This window comes from Athene noctua, chromosome 13 (assembly GCF_965140245.1).
Source record: "Athene noctua chromosome 13, bAthNoc1.hap1.1, whole genome shotgun sequence".
In the NCBI taxonomy this organism is placed as follows: domain Eukaryota; kingdom Metazoa; phylum Chordata; class Aves; order Strigiformes; family Strigidae; genus Athene; species Athene noctua.
Window position 1 is genome coordinate 19,924,220 of NC_134049.1, and position 18,504 is coordinate 19,942,723.

The 18,504-nt window shown below is 37.7% G+C and overlaps 1 protein-coding gene across 4 annotated transcripts in view; it reads right to left on the bottom strand.

Annotated features, from left to right (window-relative positions):
• The window catches only part of ACSBG1 (acyl-CoA synthetase bubblegum family member 1), a 36,830-nt gene extending 18,773 nt beyond the window's left edge, over nt 1–18,057 (bottom strand). For 2 of the 4 annotated variants that reach the window (XM_074916758.1, XM_074916757.1), the window contains exons 1-2: nt 17,954–18,057; nt 8,736–8,818 (exon numbers count right to left, since the gene is read on the bottom strand). In XM_074916758.1, the coding sequence (XP_074772859.1) occupies nt 8,736–8,818; nt 17,954–18,033 (163 nt within the window). In that variant the 5' untranslated portion in view covers nt 18,034–18,057. Of the gene's footprint in view, nt 1–8,735; nt 8,835–13,684; nt 13,783–17,953 lie in introns of those variants that run through there. The other 2 variants (XM_074916760.1, XM_074916761.1) reach the window with 2 other exon arrangements.
• Between the last annotated feature and the right edge of the window lie 447 nt (nt 18,058–18,504).

An 18,504-nucleotide genomic window follows, 5' to 3' on the forward strand; every position in this document is an offset into this window, starting at 1 on the left:
TTTACTTCCACAAATGAAGAAATAGTTTTAGCATAAGCATAAAAAAAAGATATATTCTATAAAGATCTGGTGGAAAATTTCAGACCAAAGACCTTGCGTTTGTCAGAATTAAGAATTACAGAAAATACAACTTTTTAAAGTTTCCAACACAAGTTAATAAGCACAACTGTCTTTTATTACAGCTATGGAAAGCAAAAACGGTAACAAAAACTCAGCTAGTATCTATACTGTTTCCTGGTACCTCAGTGGCTAAAAAAAGCAGTTCAGGAGTTTTCAAAAACACAACATGCTTCACATCCCTCTCAAATGCTGTTCCTCTAGTTGCTTCACAGAGGGCCTGGAAACTACCTCTCTGAGCATTTCTGGCAATATATGAACACATCAGCCATAGCTGGATCCACATGAGAACTTTAGAACACACTTGCAGCCTTCCTCAAGTCAGGCTTGAATGGATAACTAGAGGCACAGCAAGCCATTGTTAAGATCAAAAATGTACATTTTAAAAAAAAAAAAAAAAACAAAACAAAACCAAAACCCCACAACTTTCTCTTGAAGCAAAAGGTATAATTACTTAGCTTTGTAGAAAAGCTCATTCATAATCAGCTGATAAAGTACAACTACTAAACTGAAAAATACCAAAACCAGTCTAGTTTGCTGCCAGTATTCTGTGAAACTCTTTCTAAAGATTTCACTGCCCCATGCTATATCCTAACATGCAGAGCATTTTGAAACAAACAAACAAATAAACCCACCAAACAAAAAAACATTCACCTTTGTACCCCCTCCCAGGTAAGGAAATAAAAACCCTGGTGCAGAAAGTGATGTGTTTCAACCCAGGATTAAAATTCCTGACTCACATTATGTTCCATTCATGCTCCTGACTCACAGTCTTGCCTTTGTTCTTTTGACAAACGAAAAATAGTAATGACAGCAATAAATACAAACAAAGCTGCTTAATTCCCATGTGCCTTCATCTTCTCATGTGTAAATTACACATAATGATTTTCAAAACATAGGTGTGGAGCTTTTCTTAGGTCAGTTGAGGAAGGGGATCATAAATCCAGACAGTTCAGAAAACAAATAACTATGAAGGATTCCATGTAACAGACAGACATACTTTATCAACAGTGGCAGCCAACAAATATTTTATGAGTAATGAAGGCAAAGCAGGTGTTTCCACACTAAACCCCAATCCTGGTTTGAAAAGGATGAGAGGTAAGACCTGTCAGAGACAGAAGCTAGTGTTAATCCAAATATTTATTTTCTGCAGTGACACACCAAAGCCCAGACAAAAAACTGTATGATGTTCTGGCTGCTAAACCAACAAAGATGGCAGGGATTGCAGGTGTGGTTGGGCACAGGTGGGTGACTGCTGTTGAAAACAAAATTGTACCATACAGACCTAACATTACAGTCCACATATTATAAACACTCTTTAACAAAGAGTTCCCTCTTCAAGGGAACTAAAATATTAGCAACATTCCTACAATAACATCACAAAAGTCACATAATTACTACCTTTTCACTGTAGATGTACAGTAGATAACAGAAAATTTTCCAAAAAGGAGAAAATTCAATGAGATTATCACAATAGCTGTACACAGAAACCAAAAATGTACTCTGAAACTGGATCGTCTTTTGCTTTTCCTTAGGCAGTTTTTTCTGGTGTTAATTCATACCAAAGACTAAGATGAGAATCAGTTTCACAGAGACTCAGTGAATCACCTTAACAAGACACAATATATATCACAAAGGAATATAAACTTGAACGCCCCTTCAGTGTCTGTTCTTGCATGTATTTGCAGGTAGAACTTAAATCTAAAACCAGTTCCTAAACCTAGACAATAAACCAAATAATTCTAAAGATCTAACTATTCTGTCCCATAGAATTTGTAAGAACAGCAGAACGTGAACAATATATTCTGCTGTCAATCCGCAGATGATTTGAAGCAGAGGGCTCATTGTTCTCAGCAAGAGCCTGGGAAGGAATTCTTGGCTAAGTACCGAATGACTTGATTATAAACTTTGGGAAAAACAGGTGCTCTGCCTCACTAGCATCTGAAAGTAAAACTGCAATGTCCAGGCTGGAAATGAGCTCAGTACCACCTAAACCCAAAGGGGAAACCAGAATAAATATCCTTTAAATACCCTGTTAGCGTTGGTACATCATTAGTATGTGGTTGGTAGGTTTACAGAGAGCATAAGAAAAAATAAAACAGCATTCCAGCTCAAAGTACTTAATGCCACTGAGAGTTCCCTATTTGCTCTTCCTTCTAGTAACTCCTACTACCTGCATTATACTTTGTACCCAAAATCCTCTTTCATTCATTCATATGTGACCTTGGTTCATGTCCTTCATATCACTTCACTGAAGGTCTGTCATGGATGAAAGTACTGACATGATAATGACTTAGTAAGAAATCTAGATTTATTAATAACTAACAGCAATTTATTAATACAAAATAATTCAGAAGTGCTGAAAGAAAAGCGACATTCTAAAATGACAAGATTCACTCTAACTTACTTAACAGTACCTTAATTTATACATATATATATGTGCGCATACACAAAACAGACATATAACAGAAACAAAGATGTTTCGGTTCAGGAAAATGAACACAAAACGGACAAACTCACACACAGAACAAGGGTATGTACCCACACACACGCCAATTAAACAGAGAAAGAATGGGTGAAAGAGAAGCTAGCTCAAAGAAAATTTCCCTTTCGAGTTTAGAGCAAATACTCCCAATGCCTTGGCATTCCTCAACGGGCGATAATTGAGACTCAAGCAGGTGGACTTCACCCTGGCCTTCCGTCTGGAGCAGATGACACCGTAAGGGTTTTGGTACCCGAGAGGCTCCCAGCTCAGGGGAGATGCTGGTCACAGGCCTGCTGCCATACAGAAGAGCTCAAAGGGCCTCTCTGGTGGTCGCAGTTTATACGGTCCAAGATAATTGACTTTTGTCAAATACCTTCTGGTGCCTTCCAGCAGTTGCACAAGAATTTGATGAACCCACACCCCAGGCACAGGCACTGACCCCCCAAGGCCATATTATATAACCATTTCAGAAGCTCGTTAACATTAACAGTCCTTATCTCCACAGATTGATGTATAGGTGGGGTGTGGGGATGTGGATGTAATCACACCTAGTACCAAGCAGCCCAAGAACGAGGGGCCGGGAAGGGTAAGAATTGCACCACCACAAGGTCAGAAAAAAAAACTTCACCTAAAGAAGACTATTTTGTCAGATAAAACAAAATATGACAGAGATTTTGTTCAGATAGGTAGAGTCTTGACTGTTGCTCTTTGAGCCTCTTCATGTGTTTTTTCCCCATGTCATTCTCCTCAAAGGCCAAATTCCATAATCGGACTAAATTTTCCGTGATTCACTGTCTTTGCTGCTGAAGGAAGAGATGGCTCAGTACAGTCTCAAGCATACAGTGTATAACAAGATGACTGTACTGCAGTTTGTCTTAGGAACTGCTCTAAGGATAGCTGATCTAAATATATGATTTTGGATGTGCAGTTTTCCCACTGGAGTGTAAATTTTCGACAAGAAACTTTAAAAGAGAAAAAAAAACAGTTAAAAGCTTTGTTTACCACTTTAAAAATACTTTGAGAGTTTTCAACCGATCTCTTACAATACAATCCTAGACTTGTGAACCATTTACATATGAATACTAATTTATAAAAGTACATTTGTTACTCAAATATTTTCTACTGAGTCTGACATACTATACAACACAAACACAATTTTTAATCAGCCAATTGTTATTCCTTTCCACCATGTATGACTGAACAGTTGTGACATGGTACAGGCTGTCTCTCCCAGCCCAGATAAAAAATATTTTAAACAGACAAATAGCAAGTCCGATTTTTTTTTTTTTTTCATGAATAATCAGTCTGGCTGAAACTGCTGGACCTCTGGAATGTATGAAGGAGACTGTGTACTACTTTAAAAAAACAAAACCACCACTAATCCTACATTTTAAAGCTAATATATAAATGAAACCCTCTCCCTGTTCACTACCTGACCTGCAAGTATCCTGGTGACTGTCAGAATGGCTTGGGGAATGTAAATGAATTCCGATGTATGGAAGAACAAGTCAGAGCCATGCAGAAGAACCAAGGTCACCTTTTAGACAGGTAAATGGACTGACAGGCTGATTGTGGAATGGTCCTGCTGCATGACCTGAGTAACTCCAGGTGATATTCCATAGATGTGCCCTGAGAGACAGGAACTAAAACAATAATTTAACTTCTGCTTGTAACTGATTCAGATTTAACTCACAAAAAAGTATCTTGATTATATGCCAGTTCCTGCACAACAACACTCTGCTCTAATGACGAGAGAAGGCATTCAGCTCTTTGCTGGAGGCGTTTCTGATAGACAGTCATCATCCCAGATTCCACAGCTATGATGCCATCACATTCTGCTGACAACACAAATACATCATTCCTCCTCTGACCCATTATTTTTTAGTTTTCTTCAAGATGTCTGTGGCTCTGAAAGCTTAACTTCTTTTAAGTAAAAACTGGAGCTGGGTACACACAGGTTGGAGTCTGAGAGCTTGGCATCTGTGTCAAACTTCCCCTTGTGCCAATGAACAGATTAAACATGAATACAGAACTTCTGAATTTCAAGTGAACCTGAATGTATCTGCCAGAATATATACATAAGGATTCTTTTAAAGAAAAATACAGAAACCAGATTCCTGTTGCCTGCCTTGCAAGAGTGGGGGAAAGAGGAGGGTTTTCTGCTGTATTATCAATTTTCCATAATAAACACATAACTTTAAAGTCTTGAATAGAAAAGACTGAATAAATAGCAGAAGTCTTTTTAAATTAGCTAAACACACACAAATATTTCAGTTAATGGAAATTTGCACATTTTCCATTGGAAGAAAATGGACCACTTACAAATTGCAATAAAATGTACTGCTCTTCACATCAGTAAACTGCCACCTATGTGGATCAGAGAAATAAGAGATCTCCAAAGAAATGTCTCCACAAACTGATGTGGAGGGAGTGGTGCATCAGGACAAGCACAAAACATAACAATACTGACGCTTCTAAAACTGATTAAAATCCACCAGAATGGAAGCATGCAGAGGGTGTAACCAGGAGGAAACATCACTACAGAAACATCGCCCAGACACGCGGGAATGGAAAGTCAAAACTCAGTTGGAATTGAAGTTGGTGAGTGATGTGAGGAGCCACAAGAAAGGCTTCTACAGGTACACTGGCAGCCAAAAGGAGAACCAAGGAAATCACAGGCAACTTACTGACAGAGGACATGAAAAGGGCTGACGTATTCAGTGCCTTCTTCACTTTGGTCTTTACTAGCAAGATCAGGCTTCCTACGTTTCTGTGCCTAGTGGCAGGTGAGAAGTTTTATGTACAACAGCAGAGGAAGATCAAAGCAGGGACAACCTATGCAAACTGGACACATACAAAAACATCAGTGGACTCAGGTGGGATGCTTCAGAGTGTACACTGAGAGACCAGGCCAAAGTCATTGCAAGGCTGCTCTCCATCATCTTTGAAAAAGCGTGGCAATCTGGTAAAGTCCCCATGACAGAAAAAAAGGTAAATATCACACTTGTCTTCAAAAAGGGGAAGAAAGAAGATTCAAATAACTAAAGACCAATCAGACTCACCTCAGTCTGTGGAAAGGCTATAGAACAAGTCTCCCAGAAATCATTTTAAGCTATAAAATGATGACTGAGATAAGCCAGAATGGACAGACTTGATTTGGCCTTGGTATATCCAACCCAACTGCCCTCCATGATGAGATGACTGGCTCTGAGATGGGGAAAGCAGTGGCATGTTGTTCACTTTACCTTTATCAAAGTCTTTAACAAGGTCTTCCCCCAGCATCCTTGGAAGGTTTAGACTAGATGGAGTTGGAATAACAGGTGAATAAAAAATTGGCAGGATAATTAGTCTTCAAGAACAGTGGTCAACATTTCTAAGTCTAACTAGCAGTCAATTACAAGTGACATTCTTCAGGGGTTAGTCCTGAGAACAACACTGTTTAATGACTGCATTATTGTCTTGGACAACAGAATGCACCCTGGCCAGCTTCAAAGATGACACCAAACCTGGGGAATTGGCCGTCAGGCCAAAAGGCAGGGCTGCCATTCTGATAGACCTCAGCAAACTGAAAGAATGGGCTGACATAAACCTTAAACCTTGACAAGGGTGAATACAAGTCTTGCATTCAGGGTAGAATAACCCCATGCAACAGCACAGACTGGATGCCAGCTGGCTCAGCAGAAAAATCCCTGCGGTTCCTGGTGAACAAGTTGAATGCAAGTCAGTAGTATGTCCACTAGAGATAAAGGCTAACTAATGCCCTGGGCTGCATTAGCAAGATCATAGCCAGCAGATCAAGGAAAGTGATTATCTCCCCCTACGCAGGACTCATGAGGGTGCACCTGAAGCAGTGTGCAGCTTTGGAAGCCCCAGTGCAAGACAGAGATCCTGACAAACTGGAGCAAGCCCAGAAGAGGGATGCCCAGATGGTCAGGGGCCTGGAACATACCATGTATGAGAAGCTCCTAAAGGAGACGGGTTTCTTTAATCTGGAGAAGAGAAGATAAAGAATGAATCCAAGTTCAGTCTGCCACAGACTGAAGGGGTGTGCTATAAAGAAGATAGATTCTTCTCAGAGGCACACAGCAGAGCAACAAGAGGCAATGGACATGAGCTGCAGCAAGGACAATTCTTGCTGGATAAAGAAAAATAATTTCACAGTGCAGGTGATTCAGCCTAAGGAGAGGGACTGAGAGGCTGCGGAATCCTTGGAGGTTTTCAAACCGCAGCTGAACAAAGCCACAAGAATTCCTATGAGCAGAAAGCTGAACTAGTTGCTGTTCAGTAGTCTTTTCCAACACAAATTGTTTTGTGATTCTATCAGTATAAAACCAGCATGAATGAGTTCCCTTTTAACTTTACACTGGTTTTAAGCCAATATAATACTCGCTGCCAACAATAAGGTTACTCTGGATTTACATATGCATTAGAAAACCCAAAATCTGTCCTGGTTCCACAGGAATGAGCTTCTATACATCGGTGGAAAAGAATGGGGAAAAAATTCCAGAACAGTCTGCAGTCTTCATTAGACAAATTTACTCCTAAGGTCACAGAACATACCAATTATAAAATGAGGAAAGACAGATTTGCACAACTAGAAAACATCAGAATCTCCTTCTTTTCTCTTGACATGCAAAGCAGACCCACCACAACTAGACACTGAATTCCTTCTCCTGAAAGATTTTCTGGAAGAAGTTTTTGACATTCAGTCCTCACTTTACCACTCAGCATCTGCATAGCTGTGGGATGTTTCCAAGTCAAACAGTGTTTCTCATTTAAATGGGTAACAAGTAGTGCCACAGATTCCCAAAGTCAAATGAAAGACAAAAGCTAACTTAAATTGTAAGCTCCTGATTCATCAACTTAGAAACATATCTAAACACAAATGAAGGAATTACTTAATTAAAATGGATGGGGTGTGACTTGCGTTTGCAGGAAAATTACGGAACATCTGGAATGACTTCCACCCTCAGTTGTTCACCTCACCTTTCTTCCAGAGGTTGTGGTCACCTCTGCAGGAGTGGCTGAATGGCATGTGCATTCCCTCCTGAGCACTGTGGTTTACAGCCCAGCGTATTACTCTAAATTGCAGCCAGGAGCAACCACTGGGAAAGAAGCAGGGTATATAGCTGACAGCAGTAACTAGCGTCCCAGATAAATTCTTAGAAAAATAGGTCAGAGCCTTCACGAGCAAACAAGGAAGTGCTCTGCAGAATCACAGCTTCAATAATAACCTATGCATACAATACATATCTCATAGTTCAACAAAAATTTGAAAATTTGAAAACAGAAATTAGCTATCACCTTTATCCATCCAAATTTATTTCCTGCTTACTGAAAAACAAAAAGCAAATGGCTAGCTGTTCAATTCTTGGAAAGAAACCTATTGTGTATCAAAGAATTGCCTTTTAAAAGTAAATATATATGCATACAGGTATATATTTATACATATGTATAAAGTCTGCATGCGATATTCCTACATAGATCTTTTATTTCTTTAAAACCTGCTTGCAGTCATTGCTCCAATTGTCTCATAGAACAAATATTCCCTGTTTAAATAAGCAAATTTAGACACCAGTAGCAGCCTCACCAAGGCAACAGGGAGTCCCCTTAGGGCTGCAAACCTTCCAAAGAACCTCAGGAAGTTCTGTTAGTAAACCTTCTTTAAGTCACACAGTAACACAACTAGGTTAATTTACCCCTACAATTGGTTTAAAATTACAGTAATATGCATATGCTACAGTGCAACACAGAACTCACCAAGATACAAATATTCCTTTACAGTCTCCAGTTATTACACAGTATGACAAATCATTAATAGCTGACAGCTGGTAAGTAGGCTGCGATGCCAAAGGAAACAGAAGAATTGGTATGATTTTCCAAGGGATCAGCCTATTTTTCACTTTTATCTAGTAACCATCTAAAATGCAGACAAAAACTGGGAGAAACTATTGAATTCATGCAAGTTTCAGAAAGTTCCTGAATATTTTTCAGTTGCCTTGACTCACTTTGGTTGCCTCTCCTTATTCCTGAAAAATTGTCAGTCATAACTTGCTAGAAGAGACACAAACGTTACATTAAAAAAATTCTAAAAAGAGCTCAAATTTCCAAGGACCACTTTTCACGTGCTTACCTGTTGGCTCTATGCCTTCATCTTGGGTCTCCTCCAAACAAGGCAGCAAATCTCTACAGACAGTCTGTGCATCTGTAAAGGTTCTAAAAGAAAACATACCTATTAAAAAGTTATCCAGAAGTGCCAGTAGGAACCACTACAATCAGCATACAATATATCCAAGGGAAAACAAAACCACAGCTTGCAAGCACTTAGAAATACAAACAAGAGAAAATAGAAAGCTTGGAGGGACAAAGAACATTTTGCCTCTTTGTGGCAAACTCCACAATTGGGCTAACCAGGGAAATGCTTTCATTCTAAGGATGACATTCTTATTTCATACATTTTGGTTTCAACATCACAGAATTTACCATATAGAGACATTCATTTTGAATCTTGACAGAAAGGCCATGAACCATGCAAGTATAAAGAATGAATTATCAGTCTTAACCTTGACCATACTGCCATTGTACTAATATCACAATACCTCGCAAATTGTCACTGTTTATCCCTGTTGAAGGTCTGAGGTTTGGGGTTATTTTTTTGTTGTTTGTTTGGGGTTTTTTAAGGCTAGGGAAAGAAGGAGGTTTAGTTCCTAATAATAAAGTTTCCCAAAAATTTCATGAAAGCAACAATTTATCATTATCACATGGACAAAATTAACCTTTCTTGGCTTAACCAGACCAAGTTTAAAGCACAGACAATAAAAACTCAAAACTGCAAAGTCTGTAAGGTAACAGACTGCAAAGGATTACATGAGCAAAACATCTAAACAATAACTAAGCATTTAGAAATGACTGACTGCATAAAGCAATGCACTGCTGATTATTGATGAATAGCAGCATGCAGATTTTTTAAATTTAGCTGACTTCATTTAGTAGAACAAGGAATGGGAATCAGCAGCCTTCAGAGACCAAGAACAAGTTAGGATTATCTTCATTATCTCTCAAGAGGTATAACAGAAGGGTCCTGAGTGAAGCTCAGGAAGTCCTTCCCCTCCACAGCGCGATAAACTAACTCAAAATGTAGAAGAAGGAAGAACAGTGCCCTTTCCAGATTTCAAATACTTAACCAACAACTTCAAAGCTGTTTTTTTTTTTAACACAGCAGTATCATGTAGCAAACAGTAGGACCAAACACTATGTCAGATATTATTTCCGATCTCATATTAACAACTACATTTTGTAGAATACCTATATGTGGGACACTCCTAAAATTTATTATTGTTATCCACAATGGAATCATACTTAAAGAAAGCCTTAGCCAAACTGGATCCCTTTTACAGAATTTAGCAGATCTTTAAATTCTTCACCGGTCAGAAGTGACAATTGCAGTGCATTTCCTCCCTTGCTATTACCATGCTGCAGATCTCTATCTCTGAGCAGAGGTACAGGTCGCAAAAGCAGCTGAAGGAAAATGAGGAGTCATCACTAATCTTGCCTGCGAGGCTATTTCCTCTCTTGTTAATGGTATAATGGGATGAAACATGAACAGGCTTGTCTGATAAGCAGAGAGTTAGGTTCTGAAAATAGTCACTGGCTTGGTGAAGGCGGATGTTGTTGAGAAACTGAGTAATTTAAATATAGGGGGGGATTACACTACATTTTGAAAGGTAAACCTGTGTTTGGTATATGGGAAAATGGTGGCTTAATGAAGTGGGACTGCAAGGACAGAATGATGGACCGGGAAGACATACTTAGAAATAAAAGAGCAAAATATCTGAAATAATTTAAACACATGTGTTTGCCATCTCAAAACACTTCATAGTTCTTGAATTTTTTTCCTTTTTTAAAGAAAAACTACATTTGATGTTTAGAATTCTACTGCAATCTTTTCCTTTAGTCTTTTGAATACTAAAGCTTTTTTAATTATCATTTCACAAAACAATGCAAAGTCTCAGTCAAAAGATAACTGAACACTACTCTTGCTGATAATTAATAGCGAAAAAGTCCTCAGAAGAAAACAGATCTGATTAGTATTGTATCAGAAGAACCTCCTATGAGGCTACTCAAAACATTTAATAATCATCACTGATGACTCTTCCCAGATCAAAATCTCTTTAGTTTGCTTTACTGTCATCTGACTGTTATAGGATACTGGTTTAGTTATTATTATGTTCCCTTAATAGAAAAACAATCAAGCAGCAAGTCTGAACTTTTGAACTTGCTCCGCTAATGCTTCAACATGGAAATGTCATATGAGGAGCTCTATGCATCTAATATCTTCAGGAGTAGTAAAGTTAGCAATGCTGCATGCGAAGTAGTTGTTACCTGCCTCTACGGACTAAGCAACCCATTTGACAGTTAGGGTTTTTTTGCCCTGGAAGTACAATTGAGAAATTTTCTCTTCCATCGACAATTTCTGTGTATATTCAGAACCACCCCTTCTGACTGAAAAAGTACGTTTTTAAAGTTGCTACTTTTAGCTTTTGTTAGGAATTATTAATTTAAAAAGTAAGATCCAAGAATGGTTATGTTATCTGGAATTGTTAAAGTAAGGCTGATTTGAGCAGAGTTCGGTGGGACTGCTTGATCAAGAGCTTACTGAGCATACAGCAGCAAGGAGAAAACACGCTGCAGAATTACAGTTTGATGGTAAGATGCCCCAGCAAAACCAGAACACTATGGAAATCCGGACTTTGGCTAAATTTGTTACTAAAGCTGAGGTTCTGCATAAATTATTTAGTGTTATTAGTGCAGGGACAGCATGTTCCAAAATCCAACTACCAGTTTAAAAGTGGATTTTCTACATCCAATTTTCGTGTTTAAAAAAAGTTTATGATTCCGGGGTAATACGCAAAAACCTCTACAAAGCACACAAAGGATTTAACAGCAGAGGTCACTTTAGCAAGCCAATTAGAACAAACTGAGTTCATGTTACACAACACTGACCAGCTAGAACTAAACAAAGCTTAGTTCTGTATAACTCCATTAGCAGGAGTAGTTTTTGAATGACAGTAGTTCCTGATGTAATTTGGAATTTCATTTCAAGGTACCATTCTTTCAAACATGACCTCATCTGCTGCCTGAATTCACACACACACACACCCCCCTTCACAGAGGCACACCATGCTCAGGCTGACTGATTTATCCAGGGGTTTGGGGCAAATCCTAACGCAGCACAACTCACTCGCAGCCTACCACCACTACTCTGTGCCAGTTAGACGTTGTACTGAAGCTGTTCTCACACATCAGGCCAACCTAAAAAGCAAGAATTGGAACATTCTCTACACTGAATTAACAAAAGGAAAGTTTCTTTTCCTTTTTTATTTCCCCAAGATTCTAACAGCTCTAGTGAGATTTATCTTGCAAACCAGTGGAAGTAAAGCATATGCAACTGATACTATAAGGGTAAAATAATGACTGATGTAACTGGCAGTCCGTACCACTGGTGATGATTCACCAGAAGCAAAGGATCCAATCTGAATTTGCTGGCATAGTAATTACTTTTTGTAACTAAGTGTATTTGATGGAAACCAATGAATACAGTACCATTTCTTATCGTAACTACAGAAACTAAATGTAACAGTTGAATCGCTCTACTTTTATCATTATGAAATAGCAGTGCTCTTTTGCTGAAGTTATACATTAAAAAAATGGGGGGGGGTTCTGTTACCAGGTGTCTGATTAACAGCAATATTTACTGTGATACTAACTTCCATAATTTTTTAGTTTCAAACAGGACTTTGGAGTTGTCCTCTTCATTCCACAGGCTCTATGTTCCCTTCTCTGGTAAATGGAATTTCTGCTTACATCTAATATTCTAGGTCAAATACATTCAGATGATATTCGTTGTCCTCTAAATACTCTCCTCGCAGTAAAATCTTATGAAAATACTAAGAATAAAACTGGAAAGAATCTATAAAGTCAGTGTTTAATATGATAATGAACCAATGATTTCTATGGAGAAAATGTTTTACGTAAATTTTCACTTTAATAAGCCTCACAGAACACACTGATTTTCCCATATTGTCCCACATGATTAGGTTAGAATCTTTTCTCTCAAATTTAAAAATTATGAACTTGGTGTTGTAGGGTTCAATATATTTTGGCCTTAATTCTGCAGAATGATTTCTAAAATCACAAACTGCACCAATGTAATATGAACACTGTTATGCAGCAGTCATTACCATGAGATTTAAGGGGAAGCTATTCGTGAAACAGAGATTATGTACAGTGGCAAATGAAAAGACATCCCATATTCTTTTCGTATTCCTATCGCTTATCACTATCATTCAACTTCTGCAGCTTTGTCAATGTTAGATTTTTACCAGTTGGCTCTCTACAGGGGTTATTAGAATTTTAAAAAATAAAACAGCTTGCTATACACTCACAAAAATAAGTAGTTTATCAAATAATTACATATGTATATTGTTAATACATTATTCAGTAGAAGGTATTCCTTTAGATTCCAGGATATTTACTCATAATCTTTTATATACATATAGCAAGTCAAAGTTCTTAAAGGCTGGAAATCACATTCACAACTGCTCACAGAAGAGACTTAAACATTTTTTTTTTTCAATTTAAACAGTAGTTAATTAATTCTCTCATTACACAGCTTCTCCACTCTAACCTTGTTCCTGGATAATCCCGTATGTGCGGGCTCACCATATAATAAAAATATTTTTATTAATTAATTCTATTCTGTTTCAGTGTATGGGAAATGTTCACTGTTGAAGACACTGCATGTGTAACATATATTATCAGATAAATTGAGATTAATGTGATGCCTAATTTTAGAACATTATGTTCCAGGTGAAAAGCTCTGGCTATGGTCAACCGTGTTACTGCAGTTCCTGTCTGCTTAACTTCCAAAGCTTTATTATGAAATTATTGCATGATTTTTGTTCTTTTGTTCCTTCCAAAGAAATTACCCTGCAGATTTTCCACAACAAGGAACATAGCCAATAATAAGGGAATGCTCAGTTGCAGTGTCTGCTGAGTGCATACAATTTCTCTATCACTTACATGTTTTGTCCAAAAAGCGATCCGTTTAGCTTCTCCTGGGAATGCTCTCATAGCACTGCTTCCAGACTCAGTGGTTCTCGGGAAGGCTCACTTGTGTTTTGCCCACATTGTGCTGATCCAAAGCAGTGCAGCTCCTTCATCTGTTTCTCCGTTTTTCACCATTCCTCTGAGAGTATCATTTACAGACTCACCCACGAGGCTACTTTCAAGTGGCAGTAAGCATGTTACTACATAGTTCTTACAACACAGTCTCCACCTTGTAATTACGCTCCTTTCTCTGCTTGCCTTGCCCAAATAAATATTTCGTAATATGCAGGTGTTTATCTTAGGGAGCAAGGTGTGCAAATCTTCATTTGCACAAGTACTTTTTTCTCAAACACTGGCTTTCCTAACTGTTAAATATGAATCTTACTTAATACACAAAAATAGGCTGAACTGGAAAAATACACATTTCTTCCAAGGCAGAACTTCTTCATGAATTGTGTTTTAATCTCTCACTGCTCACTTCTCCTGAGGATGACTTGGTGAATTTCATTTCTTAAACTCCTACAGCTTGGTCGTTTGATCATTTAAGTAATCTATAATAAAGTAGATGAAAAAAATCCCTCTTCCAATCAGTGTGCATCTTTTGCTGCTTCATTCTATGTCATAAATATTTATCTCTGTTCTAACAATGTGGTTTTTTCCCTAAGCTGCTGTTATATGTTCTCCAGGACAAGCCAGCTACATATATATTCCAGAAGCCTTAATCTACATTAGAGCTGCTTTTGGTAGTATGTTTTGGGTCTACGTCTGCACATTCCAAAGTGCTTTTCATTGGGTGTTAGGCATTTTCAACAGCTCACTAGGGCATTTGAATTCAAGATGGAATCATTAAGTAATCATCTGACAATTCTTCTGGCAGCAAAAAGCAATGGCTTAAATTACCTATGGGTACCTCCAAAAACTAATGATTCTGGCACTTTGCCTAGAAACTTCAGAAACTAAATATCTTCATCTGGATCCCATTCATGAGTAATTCTCTCCCAATTCCCCATGCATTCTGCAAATGCTGAGTCCAGTATTTTAAAACAGAGCTCTGGGGAGAGGTTGTATGAGAGAGCGCAAGACAATAAATTTTGAATCACGGATTGGCCCTAGAGACAAAGACAATAAAGTCACTCTGACTTAAATCAACATAGCAACGTAGTACTAAAGCTCTGATAGCTCAGCAACTAAATAGAAATCTGTGTCCAGCACATAAATAGCCAAGTAGCAAATACTGCATCTCCAGACTCTGAGGAGCTGTAAATTGTTACCTAAGTCATTTTGGTAACAATTTTCTTGTTTTCTAGGGCATAAGGAAAAAACCTCACAGGAATGGCACACAACATCAGTTCTTTACACCCTAATTTTGTATAACATGTAAAATTCTTCCTACACTAAGGAGCGGAGGAAAGAGTCAGAAGAGGGACATTGCAGTCTGTTATGACTGGTCATCTTATTTACCGCTCTATCCAAATTAGGGCAACATTATAATACATTCCTTACACGTCCTATTTAAAATTTCCCTTTGTCCTCGAAGAACAGGTTACATTTAGGTTTTAATTGGTTTTCATGTCCTCATGAGACTTAAAAAGGGGGCCACAAATCAGCCCAGATATGTTTCTACTCTTGCAAAAAGGGTTAGCTGATTTGACAACTGGTTTACTTTACACAGTGCACAAGAAAACAGTCTTTCTCAAATTACTCATACAACTTCTTCCCACACAAAAGTATATTTAAAAGGAAAACAAATGCTTAATAAAGAACAAAGTACTAAAGATAAAGTTAACAGCTGAGACCTATTTCTCCATATAACACAGTTGGCACACACCTTCTAGTAAAACCTATTTCTTTACTTGCAAAAAATAAAACTGAAGTATTTTTTTCCTTTGTTAGGACTAAATATCCTCAAAAATCAGGCCATTTATTTTGGTGAGCAGACCAGTTTCACAGACAGCTGAGAACTACGTGGGTGAATGGGAAAGAATGAACAATGTAGCCAGCCTTTTTTTATACACCCACCCCCCCCTCCCGGCTCTATTCAGCAGTTGGAAGTGTACTACAACCCTTCACTGACCTTGGTACAGATTTTTTTGGCTCTGTTCTCCCCTGCACAGCAAAAACCTAGACCTGAAGCTGAAATCTTCCAGTAGCTGTCTCTGTATGGCTATTTGCAGGGAGTGCAGCAAAGTTAGGTCACACAGAACTCATTATTTCATCTCTTCCTCATTTTTTAGGTCACACCGATTCAATTTCAGCCTTATAAAAGGTCTTTTTTTTTTTTTTCCCTCTTTCCATTTTGCTAGAATTTTATTTTCTTTATCTGGTCCTTTCTACTTGGAATCCTACTTCTATCATACAAAAAAGGTACATAAAGTTTGCTGCCTAACTTCAAACCACACCAGGTAAACAACACTATTTAACAGGACTACACTGACTTCTCCAAAAAACTAACAAAGAAGTATTTATAACAAGGACTTTGAATGCATCAAAAGTATTTGGAATTCTAGTCTCTGTGATATTTTTTCACTAGAAATTCAGAAACAAACCAAATGCTAAACATTCTAATACAGGAAGCTTAAATTTCCTGTTTGCAGTGGACGCAACCCACCCATGTACTTGAAAATTCTCTTTTAGCTTTTTTTTTTAAATAAGGAAAAGATGGAAACTTTACTTGTTGCTTAAGCATGTCACTAATAGAAGCATGCATGGACAAAAATAGAGGCATAATTCAGCAAAATCCTAACTTTCATGAGTCAGTGTGTACATATACTGATCACAAGTCAAATACTCATGATCTTTGGACAGATTACACAAAAAAAAAATGACAGTTCTGGTATTAACTGTATTAGGACTCCAGAAGCAACAACAATAATAAAACATTCAAAAGTTTTCAAAGATTTCTTAAACTTTTTTCTTTTCTAAAAACACTGTCTACAGTTTGCTCCTAATAACGCTTATCTAGGATTACAAAGCCCAGAGCAGATTAAACCATTATGGTAAAAATGATCTCAACCGTTCACCTGAAAGAGTCAAGCAAATCTTTCAAGTTGTTACCTAAACAAATGTGAAGTTAGATTTAACTTAACAGAAAAGTATCTGCCTGATACAATAGTTCAGTCTCTGGGAATTGATAATTAGTAGTCAACAATACTGACAAACATAATAATCAGAATGAAAGCATTTCCTGTGAGATCTGTTGTTGTATTCTTGAAACAGGTATTTCCAAAAACACTAGAGATGGGGAGCTTTCTCTAACAGAAGATACCATTCCAGGTATGCAGTAACAGGAAAAAGAAAGTATTTTTCCCTTTTGTGCTGCCTAGGACAGAAAGAAGATGGCAGTCAGTAGGGTTATCTTACATGTAAAAAGGTAATATAAACCCTAAAACAAAGTCTTCTAAAATTCAGTTCCCCAGACCCCCCTCTAAGATATGGGTTACCTGGTGAGGTTCTGTTGCCTTTGATGGGAAGATGCTCAACCACATAGGCCAATTATCATCTAAGGATTATTCCCCCAAATTCAGAAAGGAAAAGACACCTACTTCCATAGCCGCAGCCAGGGTATTTTTTAAAAGTACATTATATGAATTATAATACATGCAGAGCAACAGCTACTGACCTTCCAGAGTCTTTAGTGCTGCTCTCACCATCAGACACACATGAAGGGATGGTACAGGAGCATTGATTGTTTTTTTTTTTTCTTGACTATCTGAACTTAGCTATTTTCTGGTATTTGAGAATGCCTGTAATCTCACTACATGGTTGAAAAGCCCTTAATCATTTAATATACTGAAGCATAAAAGTCTAGTAGTTTACCAGTATTTTTAGCTAGCCTTCCATATTTTTGCTAAGCTGTGAGCAGCTGAGCCACGGGAGCCAAACACACCTCTTGTTGGAACTGCTATAACACAAAGTTCTGCTGAGCCCATTTCTGGGGCTAAGAGCCTCTGTGCTATAAAATGAACACTACACAACTAGATATATGCAAATAGGATACAAGCAACATAGTCCATGCTGAATGATGCTATTAGGTTTAATGCCAAACTGGAAGATAGCATAGAAGAATAAATCCATTTAGAATCTTCATTACAATTTTCTCTCTTTTTAGCTCAAATGATCTTAGATAGCAGACACCCTTAGGCAGACAAGGTTCTTGTGGATCTGTGTGGTAGTAGAAGACAAATTTAAATTGTGAAAAATTGGTAAATCAGTTTGTTAAAATAAATACTCAAGCTACTTTACCCATTTTCACAGCTTTCTGAAACATTCGTTGCATTTTCATGTTGTAATTTTTTCATAAGTCTTTCTCCACTGTTAAGCATGCAGACAAACCCTCTAAAGCTGGTCACAAATATGCTACAGAACTGTGTGGGTCAGGCATAAATAAGCTACTTGGACAACTGAAAGAACCAACAGTAACTGGTTATTTGTTAAAAAATCCAACACGTAATACAAGAGGAGGAGACTACAGCTACAAAAGCTATTTTCTTTCTGATTTTAACATGCTTGAAATGTCGCAGTGCCTGTGAGCTGCTTACTGTTAAACTTTCCCTTTAATTCAGTTTTCTTTAATTATCCATGAGAAGAATTTTAATGAGTCTACAATGCTTTAAGATGCAAATCTTTTCTTTTGCCAAGATCTCCAATGAATTTGTTCACAGAAGTTGAAGCAATTTTAATTTTATTAACTTTAGATTCAATAAAGTTATTTTCTTAGAGACAATGCACATTAATTTCATTAGGAAATGCCTTCAAGTCAATTATACCTACAAAACCCAGTACTGCAACAGCCA